At 45.7% G+C, this 25,147-nt stretch overlaps 1 protein-coding gene across 1 annotated transcript in view; it reads left to right on the top strand.

Moving 5' to 3' along the window:
- Positions 1-25,147, top strand: part of TDRD1 (tudor domain containing 1) — a 127,848-nt gene that overhangs the window by 96,609 nt on the left and 6,092 nt on the right. Inside the window, exons 14-19 of the mRNA XM_040322138.1 lie at positions 631-801; positions 925-1,287; positions 7,122-7,232; positions 18,139-18,309; positions 21,327-22,340; positions 24,240-24,359. Coding sequence (XP_040178072.1) covers positions 631-801; positions 925-1,287; positions 7,122-7,232; positions 18,139-18,309; positions 21,327-22,340; positions 24,240-24,359 — 1,950 coding nt within the window. The remainder of the gene's footprint in view (positions 1-630; positions 802-924; positions 1,288-7,121; positions 7,233-18,138; positions 18,310-21,326; positions 22,341-24,239; positions 24,360-25,147) is intronic.

Raw genomic sequence — 25,147 nt, 5'->3', positions numbered from 1 at the left:
AACAGCGAACTGGCTGTTCTCCCTGCAAAGCAGGGAGGAAAAAAGCCATAGTACTGAAAAAAAGCACCTTCTACATTAGACACACAGTTAACACCATGATTGCCCCTAGATATTAACCCCTAACCGGCCAGTGTCATTAGTACAGTACGGCTGATCACTGTATTCGTGTCATTAGCAATGTCCGTGTCAGTTTGTGACCCTCCCAGATAGTGTCTGTTAACACCAGATTGCCCGCCACCCTATCACATTCACACTATAAGTCGCTGATAAGTATAGCATCTATAGCTGCGTAAATTCTATTATACCATTAGTTTGTAGACACCATCATTTTTGCACAACCAGTTAATATACACTTATTGGATTTTTTTTTTTACCAAAGACATGTAGCAGTATACATTTTGGCCTAAATTCATGAAGAATTTTATTTATCTGAAAAAAATAAAAAAAAATTCATTTGGGTACAGTGTTGCATGATCGAGAAGGGGGTAAAATGTTTCGGAGGTCAAGTGGTTAATGATGTATTGAACACCGTGATCCATTACTTTTTTTTAAAAGCAGATTGAAGTTCATCTTTAAATGTTTTGGCTGAAAGTGATAACTTGCCTGTATACAATCCTTTACCTTTTGCAGCAGACAACAAATGGTACAGAGCTAGCATTGTAAAACACATATCTGAAGACACAGCGCTGGTTGGATATTTAGATTTTGGGAACACAGAGACTCTGCATATATCACGACTGCGCCCCATCGACATTGATATGTTGCAGACTCCTTTTCACGCTATCCAGTGCTGTTTGGCCGGTAAGTAACAATTCTCTGTCAAGGTGGGTCATACTGATTCAAGTGGCTAGCTCTTTGGCCTCATTTCACAGAACCTGCAAGTCTGTGTGAATCTATGAAAAAATAATGAATTTTCTGGCACAGGTGTGAAACCTCCATCAGGAACATGGAGCTCAGAAGCCATTCATACAATAAGCACCTTTATTATGAACAAGGTGTTCAAAGCTGTGGTGGTTTCAGAGTCTGAAGGCACTCTTACTTTGGATTTGATTGATGAATCATCTACACCTCCCGTAGCTGTCTTACAACATCTTATTACTGCTGGTTTATCGGAGGCTGATAAATTTGCAAGTGACTCTGTTCCAACTGTCCAGAAGAAAGAAGAGTCGCCCAGGGAACCTTCACAGCTGGCATGGGCACAGCTCCCACTTGGCCAGGAAAGAGAGGTCATAGTGTGTATGCTGCAATCTCCAGGAGACTTTTTCTGCCAGATTTGTAATCTTACAGGTAAGGGACCCTTTCTTTTTTTTTACAATCTACATCTCTGCTTCCCCTCCTCATTACATTTTAACCTTCCTTTCCTCCCTTCAACCTATTCCCACCTTACTTCTCATTCCTTACTCTTATCGTAATCCATTTCTTCTTTTGTCCCTCCTCTCCTTTCTTTTCCTGTTAGGTGAAGGTAAGGACAGAGAGTCACATGCTGGCTGTGGGCAGAGTACAGCCAATTGTGGTGCTAGATCTCAAATGAGTCTGAAAGCAGAGGTGTTCTGAGTCAATGGAATGCTCTGGAGGAGCATCAGATAACTGTGGTGCGACCACTAACAAACAGTTTGCAGTCAGTTAGCAGGCTGATCGCAAGCTGACTGATAAGTAGATCGCATGGTCAGTAACAGGCAGGGGTCAAGTCAGGTGGCAATCCAAATTGCTTGGTCAGTAACAAGCAGAGGTTGAGTCAGGAGGCAATCCAAACGGTGTGTTCAAGAACAAGCAGCGGTCAGGTGACAAAATCATATTTCATGGGTTGGGTCTACCAGCAATCCAAATTGCAGAGGCCAGGTCTGGCGGCAATCCAGATAGCCAGGTCAGGAATAAGAAGAGTTTGGGTCAAACGGGTCTAGAGAAAACAGCGCAGCTGTTGAACTCTATCAGAAACCATTTGAATGGTGCACAAGCCAGTGAGCTGAGGGATCGGTGAGACCTTGGCTGCACCTGTTGCTGGTTGTAGTTAGTACGACAAGAGGCTGAGAACTTTGAATCTGTAATCCACCAGCATGTAGACTGTGTGGTGTTCCAAACTGAGGTGGAGGAAATAGATGAAGTAGGAATCTGCCAAAGCAGAGAATATGACTGCTCCAAACACTGCCCTTACTTTTACCTGATCTCACCTCATTTGCTCCTTTTTTCCTTCGTCCTTCCGCCTAATTTGTGTCTCTATTCTCCTCCCTCACTTTCTTCCTACTTCTCTTACCTTGTTCCCTCTATTTCTCCTTTTCCTTCTCTTTCATGTTTTCTTGCCCTACTACCTACAGTTCTTTTACGTTTTCCCTAGTGAACTGTTGTGGTGCCTTTTAACCACTTAAGGACCCGCTCGCGTATATATGTGTCACTATTTTAAAGATGGATATCTCGGTAACTGCAGTAGCTGCTGCCCCAACCGAGATAGCCATCTTTCCTGTGAGCGGTCCTGTTAACGATTAACGGTGGTCTCCACGGCGGATTCGCCACAAGATTATCGGTGGCGGGAGAGGGCCCCCTCTCCCGCGCCCTCCGCCGCTTACTGGAGTTGTCGGCAGCGGCGGAGGCGATCGGGTCCTTCCTCCTGCATGACTTGGATACGAGTGAGGGCAAGATGACCCCCAGCCATCTCCATCAGCATAGCAGGGCGGAAGCAACATCAAAACGTCACTTCCGCCCATGCTTCTTAAAGTCATATTTCCTTGTCACTTTTTCAAATGACAATTTTTTTTTGTTATTGCATTTTAGTCTAAATATGAGATTTGAGGTCTTTTTGACCCCAGATCTCATATTTAAGAGGACCTGTCATGCTTTTTTCCATTACAAGTGATGTTTACAATCCTTGTAATAGGAATAAAAGTGACCCATTTATTTTTATTTTTTTAGTGCGCGCGCAGAAGCGAACGCATACGTGAGTAGCGCCCGCATATGAAAACAGTGTTCAAACTGCACAAGTTGGGTATCGCCGCGATCGTTAAAGCGAGATAAATAATTTTAGCCCTAGACCTCCTCTGTAACTCAAAAGATGCAACCTATATAGAAATTTTTAAACGTTGCCTATGAAGATTTTTAAGGGAACAAATTTGACGCCATTCGACAAGCCGGCGCAATTTTGAATCGTGACATGTTGAGTATCATTTTACTCGGCGTAACATTATCTTTCACAATATTAAAAAAAATGGGCTAACTTTACTGTTGTAAGACCGCAGCGCAAATACGGTGTGACAAAAAGTATTGCCATTTTTTTCTCTAGGGTGTTAGATTTTTTTTTTTATAATGTTTGGGGGTTCTAAGTAATTTTCTAGCAAAAAAAAATGGTTTAATCTTGTAAACACCAAGTCTGAAAAACAGGCAAGGTCCTTAAGTGGTTAGTCTACGTCTGGGTGCAATAATAAAAATAATGGGTTACAATGTGCAGTACATCTTTGCAATATGTGCAGATTGCTCCTTTTTTTGTCACTTTAAATGTGCTGCAAGCACATAAAATTCCTGTTCTGTCCAAAATTTAGGGAACTCCTAATTTTTACCAAAAAAAAAAAGAGATCCTGTATGAATTGGAGCTGCATGATTGATCGTTAAAATAAAAAAAATTCCGATCTTGATTCAACCCTCTTAATTAGTTCACTGCTCGCTCACAGCTGTCTGAAGAAAAAAAGCCTCTGGTAAATGTTTATTAACATTGCTCAGCGCTGAGTGATCACTATAAAACAGTGTATCGTTTGGTTCTTTACGTTTTTGTTAAAAAAATATTTAATAAAAAGTTAAATGAAAAAGAGCAAAGGGATGAAGTTCAGTCTGTAAATGAGGTTAGCTTAACCACTTAAAGCAAAGTTCCACCCAAAAGTGGAACTTACGCTTTAAGCACTCCTTGCCCCCTTACTTGCCACATTTGGCATGCCATTGGGGGGGGGGGGGCCTTTGTTAGGAGTGAGACTTCTGTCCCACTTCCTCCTTCCGCCTACGGGCCGCTAGGCGACTCCTCCCTCTAGGGGATCTCCTGGGACACGTGACAGGTCGCTCTCCCTTCTACTCCCTCCCCTTCAGCTGGGGCAGTGAACGGCTACACTGCCGGATTCCCTTACCCGCTATGGCGGTAACCGCACCCCACCAGTGGGTGGAAACATCAGCTGGACTCCAGGTAAGTGTCCTAATGTTAAAAATCAGCAGCTACAGTATGACTAAGTCCCCATACACACTTAGATTTTTTGCAGATTTTTGTGTTCAGATTTACCAAAACCATATAATATGAGGTCAAAACTTAAGAGTTTCAATTTGTATGCAATCCGGCAGGCCCTTGCACTTAGGGGTGTAACGGATCGTCACCGATCCGTGATCCGAACGGGCCACCCCGTTCGGATCGGCACACCCCGCGATCCGCGGAGCGCTCCGGAGCCTAGGCCTAGGAAAGTCCCCGGCTTCGGCCTAGCTCTGGAGCGATCTTGCTCCACCCAGTCTGCTTGCCAGAGCCCAGCGTGACACGCCTCCCCGCCTCCCCGGGGAGGCGTGTCACGCTGTGCACTGGGCTCTGGCAAGCCGACATGGAGAGGGAATAGTAGCAGAGAAGCACTAGTGTGAGAGGAGGGGGGGGGGGGGGGGGGGGGGGGGGAGAGCACATTTCACGGGTGGATTAAAGAGGAAGCAGGTGAGGCTGTTTGGGACTTGTTAAAAGTACAATCTTGATGTTTTTACAGCTCTATATATATATAATTATATATATATATATATATATATATATATATATATATATATATATATATATATATATATATATAGCTGTAAAAACATCAAGATTGTACTTTTAACAAGTCCCAAACAGCCTCACCTGCTTCCTCTTTAATCCACCCGTGAAATGTGTGTATGTGTATATATATATATATATATATATATATATATATATATATATATATACACATACATACATACATACATGTATATATTACACACACACATTTTTTTTTTTTTTGCACTGATCCGAAAATGATCCGATCCGTGACTCCTGATCCGAGGATCGATCCGATCCGTGAGTTTTTTGATCCGTTACACCCCTACTTGCACTACATGGTTTTGGTAAATCTGAAGACAAAAATCTGCAGAAAATCTAATAGTGTGTATGGGGTCCAAAGCAGGCCATACACGGTCGAATTTCGAACAAATTTTCCTTCTCAAAATCAGAACGTTCGTTTTTTTTTTGTGATCCGATGATGCCACCATTGATTTTCGAAATTCGGCTGATCAAGCTTTCATGTTGCCGGGAATATTCGTTTCTCTCCCGGGGAATATTCTTTGCTCTCCGTAAAATATTAGTTTCTCTCCGGAAATTTTCTTTTTATGCACATTTTTTTTTCTATTACATTTCTCGCACGATTCTCCCATCATTGATCAGAAAATCGTTTGTTTTTCAGAAAATTTCCAACATGTCGGATTTCTTAAATTTGTTTGCCGCACGAAAATCGGCTGTTGCTGCAGCCCACTAACGGTGCGAAATTGGTATGAAAATTCTTTGATACGATTTTCGAAAGAAAATTCTTTTGAAATTCGTATCGTGTATGGCCACCTTAAGCCTTTTTCTGACCCTTGTTGCTTACAAGTTAAAATTTGTGTTTTTCTGCTATAAAATTACTTGGAGCCCCCAAACGTATTTTTTTATTTTTTTTTTAGCAGAGACCCTAGGGCAGGGATATGCAATTAGCGGACCTCCAGCTGTTGCAGAACTACAAGTCCCACGAGGCATAGAAAAGCCTCTTGGTGTTATGCTTGTGGCTGTCAGTGGCATGATAGGTCCGCTGATTGCATATCCCTGCCCTAGAGAATAAAATTGCGGTCTTTTGAAATATGTTTTTGTCACGCTGCATTTGCGCAGTGGTCTTTCAAATGCAATTTCTTGGGGAAAAAAATTCACTTTAATGATTTAAAAAAAAAAAAATGTAAAGTTAGCCCAATTTTTTTGTATAATGTGAAAGATGATGTTACGCCAAGAATTGCGAGAGAGTTCTAAGCAAAAAAAATACGATTCTCATGTTATCCAGAATCGTGCAGCTCTATTACAAGTAAAAAATTGTATTAAAAAAATTGACTCGGTAAACCACTTGTCTTTTTTCTGCCGCCACGTTTCTGTTATTTTCTCTGAAATGAAAGGACACGGGGGGGGCTTGTACTGTCGTGTTTATACTGCTGCCAACAAGAGGATTGGACACAACAATTGTAGGCCAGCCCAGGATAATCCCTATACTACCAGCATCCATCAGTTTTTGTTTTTTTTCGCTATTCTCGTCGAGGATTAGCATCTTTTCTTCTGCCCTGCTAAGATAAAGTCTAACCCTTTTCTTCTTTCTTTACCTTATTTTTTACTTCAACTTTTTTCTTCAGTCATGATTCCTTGCTACATTTCTGCTTGAAATTTCTTGCATCTCTACATTTCAGGTCTACAGATGGACCTTTTTATCCTTTTGCGTTTGGTTTGCTGCACCTGGACCTTGGTAGGCTGGATGTTGCAAAGCTAGCCTTTCCTGCAGTGAACTGGCAACTATACCTCAGCCTCAATGAAACGCCAAGGAGTGTTGTCAGCCCTGCCCAGTTCTCTGGTGTGAACTACAGAACCCCTCCTGCAATGACATAAAGTTAGAGAACTGAGAAGGGCTAACAACTTTGGGGTTTTAGCACAGCCTTGTTGGCTCACTACAGGAAGTTAAAGTGTTAGCAAACCCATTGATTCAACGGTTTCACAAAGCAATTCAATTCCAGGCATGCTGGGAATGCTGACTGTCACATTTGCTTGTGTTCCCAACCAAACTGTCAAACCATCAAATAGCTGGTGTCATAACTGATAACATGTGCAACGCTAGGGTAGCTGCCGGTCAAACAGAAGCTAAGATGACCGTTTCCTTGGCTGAAAAGGAGAATGCGGGTTTAGTTCCACTTGTAATAGATCTCCCGGGTTCTTCTGAATTACCAGGTATTTTTATGTAGTTGCAGTGTTTTTTACATGATGAGGTACGTGCGAGTATTGCAGAGATGTACGCACCGTTTTTTGTTTTTTCATTTTGCCCAGACTGTAAGTTGTTTTCCACTAAGTAAATGAAAATCTTTTGAATCATCATTTTCAGATTTAAGCGCTCTGATTGATTTAAATGTCTCGCTGGGACAGTACTGCGTTCAGCATGTGTCTGAGGGCTACACTCCTGTTGAGGGAGACGTGTGTGGAGCTTTCTTCTCTGGTAAGTGACACAATTATTCTTCAGTGCATAGTACTGTTGCAGGATCCAGTGAGTCTAGGCAAGATTTATAATTATTTTCTACAAACCAGTAGTACAGTAGGTGTTTGTGATATTGTGCTTTTAGCACGACAGCGTCGCGCTGATACTCGGCGACAGGGTGCCGAGATCTCGCCGACATCTCACACTCACTGGAATAGTGACAGCACATCCCAGCAAGCGCGTCATAGAAGCGACGGGAGATCCGACTTGGATTCCCGCCAATTCTACACGTGTGCGGCGTTTGTTATGAATCCTGAGGGGGAAGTCCCCGCCGGATTTTAAATAAAAATCCGGCATGGGTCCCCCCTCAGGAGCATACCGGGCCCTTAGGTCTGTTATGGGTTGTAAGGAGAGCCCCCCTACGCCGGAAAAAACGGCGTAGGGGGTCCCCCTACAATCCATACCAGACCCGTATCCAAAGCACGCTACCCGGCCAGCCAGGAAGGGAGTGGGGACGAGCGAGCGCCCCCCCCCCCCTCCTGAGCCGTACCAGGCTGCATGCCCTCAACATGGGGGGGTTGGGTGCTCTGGGGCAGGGGGGCGCACTGCGGCCCCCCCACCTCAGAGCACCCTGTCCCCATGTTGATGAGGACAGGGCCCCTTCCCGACAACCCTGGCCGTTGGTTGTCGGGGTATGCGGGCGGGAGGCTTATCGGAATCTGGGAGCCCCCTTTAATAAGGGGGCCCCCAGATACCGCCCCCCCACCCTAAGTGAATGAGTATGGGGTACATCGTACCCCTACCCATTCACCTGCAAGAAAAGTGGTAAAAACACAAATAAACCACACAGTGTATTAAAATATTTTATTTTTCTGCTCCGGAGGCCGCCCCCTGTCTTCTTTATTAGCTCTTTTACCAGGGGGGGCTTCTTCTTTGACGTCTTCGGGTGGGTGGGGGCCGCCGTCTGGTTCTCTTCCACCGCCGAGGGGGGGTGGCTTTTAAAAAAGCCCCCACCCCCCCGGCGGGTTTCCTCCGGCGTCTTCGGCGGGGCTCTTCTTCTTCCGCTATCCCGACGGGTCTTCTCAACTCTCCGGGGTTCTCCTTCTGTCTTCGCCGCTCTCCGTTGTTGACTCGGCGCACCCCGGTTCTTCGTCTCGCTGTCCGGTGTCTTCTTCCGTGATGTACGTCTTCTCCTTCCGTGCTGTGATGAGTTCTTCTTCCGTGCTGTGACGTCATGTTCTTCACTTCTCTCCTTCTCCCGGTGTTGACACGTCGCCGGCTCCTCTCTGCAATGACGGGTGCGCGGGTACATCGGACCTATATAGGCCTCACAGTCCCATCATGCTCTGTACCTACCCATGTGATACCTACCACGTGGGTAGGTATCACATGGGTAGGTACAGAGCATGATGGGACTGTGAGGCCTATATAGGTCCGATGCAAGGCGCGCATCCGTCATTTCAGCGAGGAGGACCGGCGTGGCAACATCGGGAGAAGGAGAGAAGTGAAGAACATGACGTCACAGCACGGAAGAAGAACTCATCACAGCACGGAAGGAGAAGACGTACATCACGGAAGAAGACACCGGACAGCGAGACGAAGAACCGGGGTGCGCCGAGTCAACAACGGAGAGCGGCGAAGACAGAAGGAGAACCCCGGAGAGTTGAGAAGACCCGTCGGGATAGCGGAAGAAGAAGAGCCCCGCCGAAGACGCCGGAGGAAACCCGCCGGGGGGGTGGGGGCTTTTTTAAAAGCCACCCCCCCCGGCGGTGGAAGAGAACCAGACGGCGGCCCCCACCCACCCGAAGACGTCAAAGAAGAAGCCCCCCCTGGTAAAAGAGCTAATAAAGAAGACAGGGGGCGGCCTCCGGAGCAGAAAAATAAAATATTTTAATACACTGTGTGGTTTATTTGTGTTTTTACCACTTTTCTTGCAGGTGAATGGGTAGGGGTACGATGTACCCCATACTCATTCACTTAGGGTGGGGGGCCGGTATCTGGGGGCCCCCTTATTAAAGGGGGCTCCCAGATTCCGATAAGCCTCCCGCCCGCATACCCCGACAACCAACGGCCAGGGTTGTCGGGAAGGGGCCCTGTCCTCATCAACATGGGGACAGGGTGCTCTGAGGTGGGGGGGCCGCAGTGCGCCCCCCTGCCCCAGAGCACCCAACCCCCCCATGTTGAGGGCATGCAGCCTGGTACGGCTCAGGAGGGGGGGGGGGGCGCTCGCTCGTCCCCACTCCCTTCCTGGCTGGCCGGGTAGCGTGCTTTGGATACGGGTCTGGTATGGATTGTAGGGGGACCCCCTACGCCGTTTTTTCCGGCGTAGGGGGGCTCTCCTTACAACCCATAACAGACCTAAGGGCCCGGTATGCTCCTGAGGGGGGACCCATGCCGGATTTTTATTTAAAATCCGGCGGGGACTTCCCCTTCAGGATTCATAACAAACGCCGCACACGTGTAGAATTGGCGGGAATCCAAGTCGGATCTCCCGTCGCTTCTATGACGGCTCTGTATCCATCGCGGCAAGCCAGCTCGGCGCTGGCTCCCGCGATGGGGCTCGTAGGTGCTCAATCTCGCTGAGAAAGAGAGCGAGATTGACACAAAATCGGGTTCACCTACTGTAGTTGGAATTGAGGATCATGTATGTGCTTGATGCGTCACTTCTGTTGAGGCAGTAATAACCCTTCCAGAAAAACGATATTTATGCAAGGATTTCTGCTATGTATGGATTTCATATTTCTACTTGCATTTGTTTTCTATTATCCATTATTTTATCTTTAGCTAGATGTAAATGGAGGATTCAGTGGTTATGACCTCAGTGTGCATTACCATTATCCACAGCTTTCCAGGTAGGAAACGGGCCAATGGTAATTTTGTGAGCAAGATTCTCTTATCACCTTCTAAAGTTTGTCCACAGCACTTCAATTAAATTTAGTTTCCATTTTATATAGATACATTTTTTAATTTGTACTAAATTAAGCTGCTCGCCAAGCAAATCTTTTTCTCTTTCGTTCATAGACGGACACAGCCTTCATTGACCTTAGGGTTATGCTTCTTCCTACCAAGAGAAGCATAACCCTAAGGTCAATGAAGGCTGTGTCCGTCTATGAACTCAGAGAAATGGATTTTACGGTGAGTACAAAAATCCTTTTTCTCTTATCGTCCATGGACGGACACAGCTCCTTAAATCTTGACAAGTGGGTTATGTTCCCTGTTTACAGGAGAGGACTAGGCAGAAACATGTTAAATAGTTAAATACATGTTACATTAACAGAGTTGAACAGCCCCGCCCAGGGGGCGGTCCCTCCAGACATAACCCTCCTCACTGCAGCTTGCAGCCTCAGTTTCGTTCTGCCTAGCAAAGGAGAAGGACGTATGGCTCCCTTTTAGGGGTGTAACGGATCGTCACCGATCCGTGATCCGAACGGGCCACCCCGTTCGGATCGGCACACCCCGCGATCCGCGGAGCGCTCCGGAGCCTAGGCCTAGGAAAGTCCCCGGCTTCGGCCTAGCTCCGGAGCGATCTTGCTCCACCCAGTCTGCTTGCCAGAGCCCAGCGTGACACGCCTCCCCGCCTCCCCGGGGAGGCGTGTCACGCTGTGCACTGGGCTCTGGCAAGCCGACATGGAGAGGGAATAGTAGCAGAGAAGCACTAGTGTGAGAGGAGGGGGGGGGGGGGGAGAGCACATTTCACGGGTGGATTAAAGAGGAAGCAGGTGAGGCTGTTTGGGACTTGTTAAAAGTACAATCTTGATGTTTTTACAGCTCTATATATATATATAATTATATATATATATATATATATATATATATATATATATATATATATATATATATATATATATATATATATATATATATATATATAGCTGTAAAAACATCAAGATTGTACTTTTAACAAGTCCCAAACAGCCTCACCTGCTTCCTCTTTAATCCACCCGTGAAATGTGTGTATGTGTATATATATATATATATATATATATATATATATATATATATATATATATACACATACATACATACATACATACATACATACATACATACATGTATATATTACACACACACATTTTTTTTTTTTTTGCACTGATCCGAAAATGATCCGATCCGTGACTCCTGATCCGAGGATCGATCCGATCCGTGAGTTTTTTGATCCGTTACACCCCTACTCCCTTTGGGCCCAGCGCCCTGAGGAGAAATTTTATTTTATTTTACTTTTTCTTGAAGAATCTTCTTTCAACTGTTGGCTGAGAGACAGGCTGGATATTATAGATCCTTGTAGTCTACTCAGTTTGACCAGCAAGCGTGGGCACACCTTTGCAAAGAGGCTTGGTCTGCCACGCCATACCTCATGACTCCTGAGGTGGCCGGTGAGCTTTGCTCCGAGGTCCACATATGACTGGGCTGTGGTGTTGTCTCACTCACAGTGGACCGGGCCGACAGCTACCTCCATTGCGGTTGTAGGTCTGTCAGGAATGCGTCAGCGAGTCCTCGCTTGGACGGGTAAGTACAGTCCCTCCTGCTTCGGTGGGTTGGTACAGCTGGGCATTCCTGGGGTTTGGGGGTCCCTTCTCCCTTCCCTGCTCCTTTCCCTTGCTGCATTGCTAACATTGCCGCTGTCAGGGGGGAGGGGGCCTTCCTGAGGGGACTGTGTTATCTGGCCTGTGTTTTTTCTTTTTTGTATTGGGCTTTCCTGTGAGGTAAAAAGCCCTGTGATGAGCACAGATGTTTATGATTATACTTCAGCAGACGCTGACTGATTGGTGACGCCTGTAACGGTTTTGCTTTTTATGCTGTATCTGTGTCTTATCCTTAAATAAAACAGCCCTATGAGGCTTTTCCTGTTTAAACACAGGTCCCTGCAAAAGTTACCTCACGGTTCTTTTCCTCTCACAGACAGCACTGGGCAGTCTCCTCCTGAGGGAGTCCCCTGGTTACCCCTGGTCAGCGCAGCAAGTGGGTGAGAGGCCCTGAATAGGGCTCTAGGAGCTTTTGTCTATTTGTATGGACAGGTGTGCATATTATAATACACACTATATGTAAATATTGGAGTCAGTATCTGGGTCCTTCCCCACATGCTGGTGGTGGCAGCAGGTGTTAGCACCTGGGATTCCCACAGAGTTTTTATTGTTAGTCCTGGACACAGTTTGTGCCAGGGTGGGGGTGGACTGCGGGCGGGCGGTAAAAGAGTGCCCCCTTCCCCCGTTATCCCCTGGGGAATGCTCTGTTATGGAGCCATGGACTAGGTACCTAGTTAAAAAAAAAAAAAAAAAAGGCAGAATAAGGCATTTATGGGTGCGCTTTTTACTGCTGGGGACTCTCCTAAGCTGCATAGTGCAGCTGGGTTTCCGCTGAGGGCTCGGTCTTTTTTGGATCACACAAATCAGACCGCTGTGTAGGTTTTTTCCTTCTGTGCCCTTCTTTGATAATTTCTGAGATGCGGAATGAGAAAAGCCACTGAGGGCTTTTGTAGTCCATCACCGCCGGGCGGGAACCCCCGCTTGTATGGATCTGACTGATAGAAGATCCGAAGTACTGACCCGTTCCATGTTTACCATGCTGGGGTCTGGCTTGCGGCCTATTGTGGCCACTACACTGGGGTCTCAGTGGTCGCTGGCGCTATTTTTTGGGAGATTTTTCAATTACATTGAAAACTCCCATTGGCGCCCATTTTGTCGTAGCCACGCTATGGCGCAGCTTACATTGTGCTGGCCTTTTTCCTGTGGCCGCGTTCTGAACGCTCGGCGGCCATCTTGGAGTAGTCCTGACCCCTAGTGCTGTATACAACTCACAGAGTGAGGATTTTGCACCAGACAGTGGAGGAGCACCGACTCTCTCCTGAGGTTATTAGCCTAGCGGACCAGCTGGTCCAGGGCCTCATATAGGTCTGTGATGCTTCATTGAATGCTGCGCCCTTGTTATCCAGGGCGTCTGTTTCAGAATGGTTTTATGCACACGGTGGTGTAGTGCTTAACTCCATTACTTGGCAGCAAAAGAGTCATTGGTTCGAATCTGCACACTGACGCCAATCTGCCTGGAGCTTGCATTGTCGCTCCCTGTGTCTGTGTGGGTTTCCTCCGGGTACTCCGGTTTCCTCCAAAGACATGTGTGCATACACCTACATAATATCTACCGTCGCACCTCTCTTGGTGCGAAGGGATGGAGTGACGTCCACGGGCGTACTTTCAATGTCCAGGGTCCTGCTGTTTTTAAAGCTTGGATTGGATCTAAAAATTGCTTAAAGCACCGTTTGGGGGCAGATTTCAGCCTTGGCTGTGTTCTTTTAGTGGCCTTTTTGCGGCCCATTCCCTGGTGGGTCCCCTTTTTTTGTGTGCAAGGGGTTTGTCATATACTTTCCCCTCTTGGCCCATCTCTTCCCCCATGAGTTTTGACTCTGGTGCTCTCGGTTCTTCAGGAACCTTCCTTTTGGAAACATCAGAGAGATTTTCTCTTGACACTATCTCAGAAGGTGGCCCCTTTAGTGGCCTTTACCTCTGTTAGAGGGGTTTCTGAGTTGGCGGTCTTGTCTTGCAAGCCGCCATGCTTGATCCCCCATAAGGATTAGGTGATGGTGCGCCCGCGACCTTCCCTTCTTCCGAAGGAGGTTTCGGCCTTTCATACTTTAGGCGTGGTACGCGCTTTGCGGGTATACCAGCCTACTACGGCTCCATTTCGGAGCTTCTGACTCTCTTTTGTGTCGGTGTCTGGTCCACAAAAGGGCCTGGCGGTCTCGTCGACCACCATTTCTCGGTGGATCGGGCAGGCCGTCATACAGGCCTATGCTCCTAAGGGCGGGCCCCCCTTTCCGGTCACGGCACTTTCGACCAGGGCAATTGGTGCTTCCTGGGTTTTTTTTTCCCGACATCATGCGTCGGTCTCACAGGTGTGCGAGGCGGCGATTTGCTCGTCCGTTCACGCTTTTTCCAGAATTTACATGGTTGCTGTGAGTGCATCTTATGATGTTTTTTTCAGCCGCTAGTTTTTGCCGGCGGCTGTTTAAAGTTGCACCTCCTCCGTTGAGGAGCTCTGCTTGTTTTGGGGTGAAGTTAAAATTGTTTTTACTGATATATTTCCCACCCCTCGTTTTTTGACACTGCTTGGGGACGTCCCACTTGTCAAGATTTAAGGAGCTGTGTCCGTCCATGGACGATAAGAGAAAATAGGATTTTTTGTACTCACCGTAAAATCCTTTTCTCTGAAGTCCATGGACGGACACAGCTCCCACCCCTCCTTTTTAGGTTTGTACTGCTTGTTACGAACTGAGGCTGCAAGCTGCAGTGAGGAGGGTTATGTCTGGAGGGACCGCCCCCTGGGCGGGGCTGTTCAACTCTGTTAATGTAACATGTATTTAACTATTTAACATGTTTCTGCCTAGTCCTCTCCTGTAAACAGGGAACATAACCCACTTGTCAAGATTTAAGGAGCTGTGTCCGTCCATGGACTTCAGAGAAAAGGATTTTACGGTGAGTACAAAAAATCCTATTTTTTCCCTTATTGTCCATAAAATGATTTTCTGCTGTAAAGGAAAGAACATATCTGTTAACAATAAAACTCCTTTCACACTGAGCCACCCAAAGTGTTGGCGGTAAAATGCCGCTATTTTTACCGCCGACGCTATAGGCGGATTTGCGGCACATTTCGGCCGCTAGCGGGGCAATTTTAACCCCTGCTAGTGGCCTGGGAAAGGATTAAAACCGCCCGCAATGTGCTGCTGTAGCAACGCATTATGGTCGGTATAGCCGCGCTGTCCCATTGATTTCCTTGTGGAGGAGCGGTAAACGCACCGCTCCAAAGATGCGGCTAATAGGACTTTTTTTACCGTCCTGCTAGCGCACCGCTCCAGTGTGAAAGCCCTCTGTCTTTCACACTGGAGACAATGGAGCAGCTGTTTGAGGGCAGATTGCAGGTGCTATTTTTAACGCTATGGCGCCTGCAATATGCCCTGAGTGTGAAAGGGGTCTAAAAGCATTAGCTACTGCTCAATCTTTAACGTAAGATAGAAAATGGCAGGTGTACTAATACCTCTCTGATCTATCCAAAACTTGAAAAAAAAAAAAAAGTTTTGCCTTTTTAGTTACGCTTGAATTACAGAATTTCAAGGCCTTAGTGGAGCCAACATCCTATACTGTATGTAAGACAGGTGGCTGCTATGCTGTTTGGTCAAATTTGGCGACCCATCAGATTTGGTAATGGAAGTGACATTCAGTCAGAAGAAGGCAGCAGCGCACATCTTAGTACACCAACCTATGTTGTCAATTTGAAAGTACTTTTTGCAATTAAGTCAGCGTATATATAAAATAAATATAGTATACTGAAATCTGTGATGGTTATTTGATGTAAAATTTTGAAACAAGTTGGACGGCAGAAGTAGGAAGGTGGTGGAGGCCATATTGGTACACCCCGTAATGCTCAGCGCTAAAACGTTAGGCTTACAAAATGTGACATCAAATAACCATGACCGATGTCAACACAGTATATTTATGTATATGTGATAAGTACTAAAGTACTGATATGAATATTCAATTATGTGATAAATAGAAGATACCGTATTTATCGGGCTATAACGCGCCCCGGCGTATAGTGCGCACCCCCGAACTTGAAGGAGGATTCCTGCAAAAAAAAAAAAATACTTAGTTTGGATGCCCCTCGTCGGTGTCTTGCCCATCGTCCAGAGCGTCTTGCCTGTCGTCCAGCGCGTCAATCGGCGGCCTCGTCCGGTCTGGCGTCCTGCGGCCATCCCCGCTTGATCCCTGCTTCCCGCGCTGTGTTCGAACCACTGCGCCAACATATACAGAGCGGAGTACACTCGGGTATAGTCGGCGGGCTCGGTCGGCTCCTCTCGCGTAAACGGCGTACAGGACGCACACAACGTGACCGCGAGAGGAGCCGAGCCTGCCCGACTATACCTGAGTGTACTGCGCTCGGTATATGTCGGCGCAGTGGTTCGAACAAAGCACGGGAAGCGGGTATCGGCGTATATCGCGCACCCACGATTTTGCCCTGATTTTCAGGGCAAAATAGTGCGCGATATACGCCGGTAAATGATTTAACCTGCAACCATTAAAAATAGTGTTCTGACACCGTGAATATGTGATAAGTAGTTTTGCTAAAGTGCGCTGCAATCAACCTCCTAATTTAAAGCACAGGGTAGAATACCGTATTTATCGCGGTATAACACGCTCCCGCGTATACCGCGCACCCCCAAAGTGGCCCGAATTCCTGTGGAAAAAAAGTTTTTTTGTACTTACAGTTTTGGTGTCTTGCGCGGCGTCCTTCGGCCGGTCGGGCGTCCTTCGGCGGGTCGGGCGTCCTCTTCGGCGGGTTGGGTGTCCTCTTCGGCGGGTTGGGTGTCCTCTTCGGCGGGTTGGGTGTCCTCTTCGGCGGGTTGGGTGTCCTCTTCGGCGGGTTGGGTGTCCTCTTCGGCGGGTCCGGCGTCCTCGCGTCATCCCCGCTCGTTTCCCGCCACGAGTTTTGAATACTGCGCCGGCATATACCGAGCGCAGTACACTCGTGTAACGTCGGACAGGCTCGGCAACTGTCGCGCTGACGTCTTGTACGCTCAGGACGTCAGTGCGAGAGGCGCCGAGACTGCCCGAAGTTACATGAGTGTACTGCGCTCGGTATATGCCGGCGCAGTATTCAAAACTCGTGGCGGGAAAGCGGGTATCGGCGTATATAGCGCGCAACCAAGATTTTGCCCTGATTTTCAGGGCAAAATAGTGCGCGGTATACGCCGATAAATACGGTAATATAATTGGTGCTAAAATAGGGACTGTTGTCCCGATGTGCATACAATAAATACTGATGAAAGGGACAATGCCCAATGTGCACAATAAATAAAAAATATGAAATGAAATAAATACACCACCTGTATGGATATTAAGTTCCCAAATGATTGACCTTAGAAAGAAACACTCCTGCCAGCAATCAGTTCATCTGCCAATGATCATATAGTATTCCTTAGATTTTTCCTTTTAGATTCCTTGTATATTTTGGTTCTCATACAAAACAAAAGAAATATGTAATTGCGCAATGCTTATAACGAACATTAGGGTCTGCTGTGCAAGTAGATCCACTTGCATTTACACAGCGTGTATTGTAAACGTTCAGGCAGCGTTTATCCTCCTCTCTCACATTCAGTGTATTCAGGCACAATAGATGTCGCCACCTGGCTCCTCCCGACACGTTGCGTCATATGTCACGTGACTTTTACATTATCTTTCTTGCTAAAATGACTGTTTAATTAAAGATGGAGCTGGGTGTAGTAAGATGTCCGCTGTCTTCTTCTGACTACAGTGTTTTGTTGGATTATGCAACTTGCTAGTGGGTGTATGTATGCACAGGTGACTGAACGTCCCTTCCATTACCAAATCTGACAGGTCACCGAATCTGATGGAAAACACCTATTCCTTTCCTGACCACCAGTCCTGTGTTTTCCCCATTGTAGTTTGATTCCAACAGATGGAAGTGTCACTGTAGTATGAGGACTAGTCCACCCACTCTCACTGTGTAACTTTGATAGGCCAGGAGAATCCTAGTCTGTCCTGCCTACTCCTGGCCATAGCTTGGCTGCGAAGCCAGGAGACTCCTGGTCTGCCACACACATGCACACCTGCTGGAATATGTGCCCACCCATTGCATGCTACAATTTCCATTGCACAATAGGAATTTTAGTCTTAAACAGCAGCAACAAACACTAACAGAAAGTGCCATTGATGCTTCCTCAATCCCTCCTTACATTTCTTGGGCAAAGATGCTTTCTCCTGTATAAAGTAATTTTTTTGCAGACATTTAAAAGGTGAATTTAGCAAAAACTATTTAAGTGTGGACAAAATACCAAGTTGCTTCTTACTCTTGTTTAAAGACAAGAAATATTGTTGAGATTTGTCAACTATACCCAAATGTTATCATTTTTCTCCGGCAGATGATGGCAATTGGTATCGAGGGCAGGTGAAGGATTTTACCTCTGGTGGTGCAGCTACAGTACACTTTTTGGATTATGGAAACGCAAATGAAGTACCGGTGGATAAACTCTGCAAAATCCCCTCCGACTTCCTTCAGCTTCCTTTCCAAGCTGTTAAATGCAGTTTGGCAGGTGAGCAATCTCTGCACTATTTATAATTTTGCATAAGTTGTTATAGATTGCCTGATGGCCAATATTGAGGAACCTCCTTCCAAGACGGATGCAATTAGTATTATTTCAGGCACTGTTATAGCGCCGTCAATTTACACAGAACTTTACATATATATTGTACATTTACGTCAGTCCCTACCCTCTAGGAGCTTACAATCTAAGGTCCCTAACACACATTCATACATATATACATACTAGGGCCGGATCCTATTAACCCACCAGCATGTCTTTAGAGTTGAGCTCACACTCCGTTCTGTAGTCCTGAAATCTTTGTAGGCTTTATTTGACCAAGAGATGCATTTGAGCTCTGTCTGGCAGATACCTACCTCCCTGTTGACAACTGAGGCTGCCTTTTGGAGTGATGGGCCAAAAATGAAGTGTTGGAAGGGGTTGGCCAGCAGTTGTTTTTAACAGGGCTAGTATTTTGCCTAGTAGTGTTTCCTGGGTTTAGGGTTCCTGGGGACTCATGAAAATGTCCAGAAATACATGCAAAAACCTCCAGGTGCCTAAGTAGCTATTTTTAAACCAGATCAGAGATGTTTTCAAAATCTTGAAAGACCCATTTATGCTGATAGTTTACAACTCCAGCTTCTCTATTAAAGGGGTTGTAAAGGTAAAAAAATGTTTTCCTAAATAGCTTCCATTACCTTAGTGCAGTCCTCCTTCACTTACCTCATCCTTCCATTTTGCTTTTAAAAGTCCTTATTTCTTCTGAGAAATCCTCACTTCCTGTTCTTCTGTCTTTAACTCCACACAGTAATGCAAGGCTTTCTCCCTGGTGTGGAGTGTCATGCTCGCCCCCTCCCTTGGACTACGGGAGAGTCAGGACGCTCTCTATGTTGCAGATAGAGAAAAGAGCTGTGTGTTAGTGGGCGTCCTGACTCTCCTGTAGTCCATGGAAGGGGGCAAGCATGACACTCCACACCAGGGAGAAAGCCTTGCATTACGGTGTGTAGTTACAGACAGAAGAACAGGAAGTGAGGATTTCTCAGAAGAAATAAGGACATTTAAAAGCAAAATGGAAGGATGAGATAAGTGAAGGAGGACTGCACTAAGGTAAAGGAAGCTATTTAGGGGTGAAAATGTTTACCTTTACAACCCCTTTAAGCATTCCAGGACCCCCAAAGTTCTGGTATGCAAACTTCCTGTGGTTGGCACCTCCTGTGACTGTATTTGCTAGTGCAGCAACCCTCTGCAATAAGACTGGTAGGTGGGAAAGGGGCAGCCCCACAACCACAGGGGTAGGTTTAAATGTGCATATCAGAGTTCCTTTTGGTTCTTGGGATACCAAAACTATGAATAGAAATGCAAGCACCTGGATCTTCCTGCTGTCTTGTTCCAATGGCTTTTTGGAAACCGATCTTTATTTTGGTTACGGTCTGTGATTGACATAGGATTTCTTGATAGTAGTGGTGTAAATACATTTAATAGTAGATACCCATGGAAACCTTTAGGTAAAGATTAATCGCTTTTTTTTTTTTTTTTTTTTAGATAATCAATAGAATTGGTTATACATAAAATTTATATGGTTTTTACGTTAAAGGCATAGTCCACGTTTGGAAGAAATTAGTAAATGTACAAATGTTTCCATAATAAAAAAATGTGCATCTACTATATTTTTGCATTGAAGCCTGCTAACGATGTGTTATGCTGAGTCCCTCTGCAGCATTTGGCAAGATTTTTCTTGAATGATCCCTTTAATCATTAGGTAAAGAAGGGGGGGATTGGGTTTAGGGTGCTGGTGTGCATCGGGTTACACCCTGAATATGAAAACTGAAAACTGATTTAAAATGTGGACTATGCATTCTTTGAGGGTAAAAAAACCTGAGTGCAGCTTCCCCTGAGCCCCCGCTTATACTCTCCAATTCCAAGCCAGTGATGTTCACTAGAGCCGGAACTTTAATGGCTCTCTTACTTCTCGTTGGCTAAGAGACAGCAGCGAGAGCTGTCAATCACAGCCAGTTAGGAGGTGCCTTGGGAGAGAGCCAGCACAAATCGCCACCATAGGATCAGGAGCACTGGCGGGGGACCCGGGAAGAGGAGGATCCGGGCTGCTCTGTGCAAAACTATTTCACAGAGCAGGCAAGTATAACATGTTTGTTATTTAACCACTTGCTGACCATTTTACTGCGGCAGATTGGCACGGCTGGGCGGAGCGGCGACGTCCCACTAAAGGCGTGCCTGTGGCAATCCTCCGGAGTCGATGCGAGTGCCAGGCAGGCGAGATGACTGCCAGACACCCGCGATCTCTCGTGACAGAGCAAGAACCGGGATCTGTGTGTGTAAACGCACCAGTCCTGGTTCTCTTAGGGGAGAAGAGACTGATCGTGTGTTCATACAAAGTATGAACACGGATCTCTCTCTCTCTTCCCCTAGTAAGTCACATCCCCTCTTCAGATAGAACACAGTGAGGGAACACGATTAACCCCTTGATCGCCCCCTAGTGTTAACCCCTTCCCTGCCAGTGATATTTATACAGTAATCTGTGCATATTTATAGCACTAATCGCTGTATACATGTGTGTGTGTGATGTGTCCGCCACAATATCGCAGTCCCGATAAAAATCGCAGATCGCCGGCATTACTAGTAAAAAAAAAAATGCCAAAAAAGAATCCCCCTTTTTTGTAGACACTATAACTTTTGCGCAAACCAATCAGTATACGCTTATTGCGATTTATTTATTTTTTTATACCAAAATTATGTAGACTACATATCGGCCTAAACTGAGGAATTTTTTTTTTTTTTTAAAGAAATGTGGGATATTTTTTATAGCAAAAATGAAAAGATGTGTTTTTTTTTTTTTTCAAAGTTGTTGCTCTTTTGTTTATGGTGCAAAAGATTTTAAATCGACGCACTGCCAAATTGTAAAAAGTGCTCTGGTCAGGAAGGGGGTAAAATCGTCCGGGGCTGGATCGGTTAAAAAACAAACAAAAAAAAAAAAAGCTTTAAAATGTATTGTTTTTTCTTTTTCTTTTAAGGTGTAAAGCCTTGTGGCGAAAAGTGGGATCTAATGGCATCTAAAAAATTTCAGGACTGCGTTGCTAATATAAAGTTGCTTGCTAAAGCAGTTTGCAGAAAGGAAAATGTCTACATTGTCGAGTTGGTGGTGAGTGAGAGCGGTAAAGCCGTAACTGATGTTCTCCTTGCTGAGAAAGTTGCTCTTCCTGATGATTCTAAAATGGACGACACTAAGGTCGAGACTGACCCAGGCTCGGCACCTAAGAAAACAGATGAAGGCAGCAGCCAAGTTTGCACTAACAAGGTAACAAAAGTAGCTCCTGTTCAGGATTTTCCTGCAAAGGATCTAACAGGCTCATCTCACAGAGGTCCATATTCTTCTCAGCCTGTCCAGTTGAACTCTACTCAGCCTGTCCTACAAGACATCGGCTCTGCTAAGGCTGCAACAATCACTCCTAAAGAACCATTTTCCCATAACAGCGCTGCATCTCCTTCTGGAGTAAACCGCTCTAACAATGCTGCACCATTGCTCCATAAAGAATTCCACTCTGGTTACTCTTCACCAACCTATCAGACAAGATTTAACACCATTGCCAAAAGTGCAAACTCTGTAAATGGCAGGCTGCCTACTCACAGAAGATCAGCTTCTGTTAATCTTGAACCATCAAGTCAAGGAGGGTTCAACTCTAAGTCTCCTGTACAATCACCAAGTAGGTTTGTGTCTTCCCATGCTACTAGTTTTCCTCCTTTGAATGTTGGGTTAGTCTCAGCGAAGGATTCTCCATCTTTACCACAAGAGCTGAAGTCCACACGGGTCAGTCCTTCTCAGCCTGGTTTTGCAAGTTCTCTACAAAACAGAGAACCACTATCTATCCAACCTTCTCAGAAAGAACGGCCTACCGGGGTTTTAACCCGAAGAGATTTGCAATCATCTGAATGTCCTGCCAACCAACTAGCACCGTCTGTATGTCAAAATCCGCCCGGTCGTCCTCTTTTACCGAAACAGCAGTCATCAGCCCTTCTGGAGGCTAGAGGTAAATATACACACGTTCAAGATGGTGTTGGGTATCCGGGCTTATTTCGTGTATATTACATTGTGTACAGTGCCAGCACAAGGTTTCTTTAATTAACCCCTCCCGCCCCAAAAACAAAAAAAAGCCAAAGTGCATTCCTTCCCCTATGAGCCCTGAACTACATTGTCTTGCACTTGTTTGCTGAAGTGCCCAAGGTGGCCGCCTCTTCTGCCTACCGTTTGGCCGGATCTGACCTACCCTTTAAAAATGTTGTAAATGTATATACTTCTACTCATTTACATGTTCTTTAGTCTTACTAATTTGGGCCAGTGAACAATGAACTTCTTTTATTTGATTTGTTTTGTTCTGATAAATATACCGTTGAAAGCGTCTTGTTATAACTGTTCGATAGGTGCAAAAATACTTTTGTAATCTGATAACTTCCTGTGCTACATGGTTATCAGTTGTTTCAAGATCTTGATTCGCTTTTGAACTACATTACCCTTCCTCCCATGTTTTGATGAGAGGGAGATGTTCTGTAGTCCTGTTGTGGTGTGGCAACACTGCTTTACCATTGATAGAATACAGAGAGTGAACATTGGCACTCTAGGACTGGAAGTGGGTTCCTGAGGTTTTTTATTGGGTTTATAGTAGAAATATTTAAAGTGCTTCTAAAGGTTGGATTTTTTTTCCCCCCTTAATGCATTCTCTGCTTTAAGAAAAAAACAAAAACCTTCAGAGTATAGCAACCCCCCCTCTATATTTATCTGAAGCTGAACTCCAGCGATGTCCCAATACAGCTCTTTTCTTCCTCATTGGCTCAGAGACAGCAGCAGGAGCTGATCGGCTCCTGCTGTTGTCAATCACAGCCACTGAGAAGGGCAATGCCAAGTCGCACTCTGTGTGTCTTATGATCACACACACAGCCAGCTCAGGAGTGAGCCTTGCTATTGGGGGCACTCAGAAGGGGGGGGGGGGTACCCTAAGAGAGTAAGGCCCCGTACACGCGACCGGATCTGTCCGCTGAGATTTGTCCGCGGACCAGTTCCAGCAGACAAATCCGGTCGTGTGTACGGCCTATCGGACAGTTTTCCGGCAGACATTTGTCCAGCCGACCGTTTTCCAGCGGACAAAAATTTCTTGCATGCATGCTATGAAATCTGTCCGCTGGAAACCTGTCCGTCGGACAAATCCGGTCGTCTGTACAGACTCACCGGACTTGTCTGACCGACCGCCATCCCTCGCATGCGTCGAAGTAATTCGACGCATGCGTGGAAGTATTTACCTACCAGGGTCGCGCACGTCGTCGCGTCATCGTCGCAGCGACCGCGCGGCCACGTTGCGACACGTCACCGCGTATGTTTTCCGCTGGGATTTTGGTCTGATGGTGTGTACAACCATCAGACCAAAATCCGGCAGCGGACATATCCGATGGAAACGGTCCGGCGGACCGTTTTCATGGGATAATCCGGTCGTGTGTACAAGGCCTCAGAGTTTCCATCAGTGACCCGTTGGGGAGATTTCACTTCTGTCCCATAGCCAAAACAATGTGAGAGCAAATCCCTTCACAGTGAGGAAATCCTTTGGGTGTCAACGGAACTAGTGCCCCTTGGAAGATTTCCCCTCTCTTCCTATTCTGGTGTCAACCCAAAATTTGGGATTTTCTTTTGCTTTCAATAATCATGGTAAACAGGAGAAGTGGAGAGGATGAATCCTCAGCTCCTACACATTGACATCAAATAAAAAAAGACATGTAGGTAAAACCTCATTAGTGCCTGTTTGGATTCCTGAAGTGATTTTAAGAAATCTTTCCTGGATTGTACATAAATGGTTTATTCTTCCAGATAATGCATTAGTAATCTTTTTTACATGGTGATTGGTGTGGTATTTGCATCCCTAAACCCATTCATGTATCTCTAGGAGTCAGTGTGGCGCAAAGCTGGGCGTCTGTTGATTTGCAGCTAAATGAGCCGCTTGCTGCGTGTGTACTGAGGGTGAGAAGTCCGGACTTGATGTATGTTTTCCCAAAAGAAAACCGAGGTGAGGAAAAACGAGAGATCTGTGTCTGTTACCGATTATACAAATATGTATGTATATTTATGTGATGACGCCAACACAGTACTCATAGCTTTACAAATTATATAGAACTATTTACATTGTTCCCTGCCAAGAAGCAAGTTACATAGTAATTACCATAAATCCCTGAATGGTCTTTTATGCTCATCAACTATACTATGGCATGAAATTTAGTTCTTTTGGGAATAAAGCCTAACTTCAGGCTCTACCTTTTTTATATTTCCGTTTAAAATTTGGGTAAGGATAGTTGTGCCTGGACAGTCTTTGTTTTATTCATTGATTACACGTTAACTTGGAAGGTAAAGAGGCGTCTTTTGTGCATACTTGTTTATAATTGTAGAATAGGTAGAAATTCAGGATGGTTCTTTTTTGGTCAATATGATGCTATATTTGTCCAAGAGAAACCAATCAGTTGTGTCCAAGGATAATTTGGCCTGTTTAGGAGTGTATGGAAAAGGACAAGGTTTGGAGGGCGTAGGGAAGGTTGTCGTAGGGTGTAAGCTGTATTTAAAAAAAAAAAAATAGTATTAGATGGGTATGAACGGTACTTAAATGAAAAGTACAACCAAAGCTTATTTGGCTGTACGTCTGCAGGTCACAAGAGTGCAGTTCTTTCTGCACTCCTGTGACCTGTTTTCATCTGACAGCGGGCAGATGTCTCAGAGCCAGTCCAGACTCTGTCAAGATCACGTCAATGAAGTTGGGATATGCTCACATGCTTGGATTAGTACACAGCTCAGGCTCTCAGTGAA

This window comes from Rana temporaria, chromosome 8, assembly GCF_905171775.1.
Source record: "Rana temporaria chromosome 8, aRanTem1.1, whole genome shotgun sequence".
Taxonomy (NCBI): domain Eukaryota; kingdom Metazoa; phylum Chordata; class Amphibia; order Anura; family Ranidae; genus Rana; species Rana temporaria.
The sequence above is the reverse complement of the archived record's forward strand: the minus strand, read 5'-3'. Positions and strand labels throughout refer to the sequence as shown.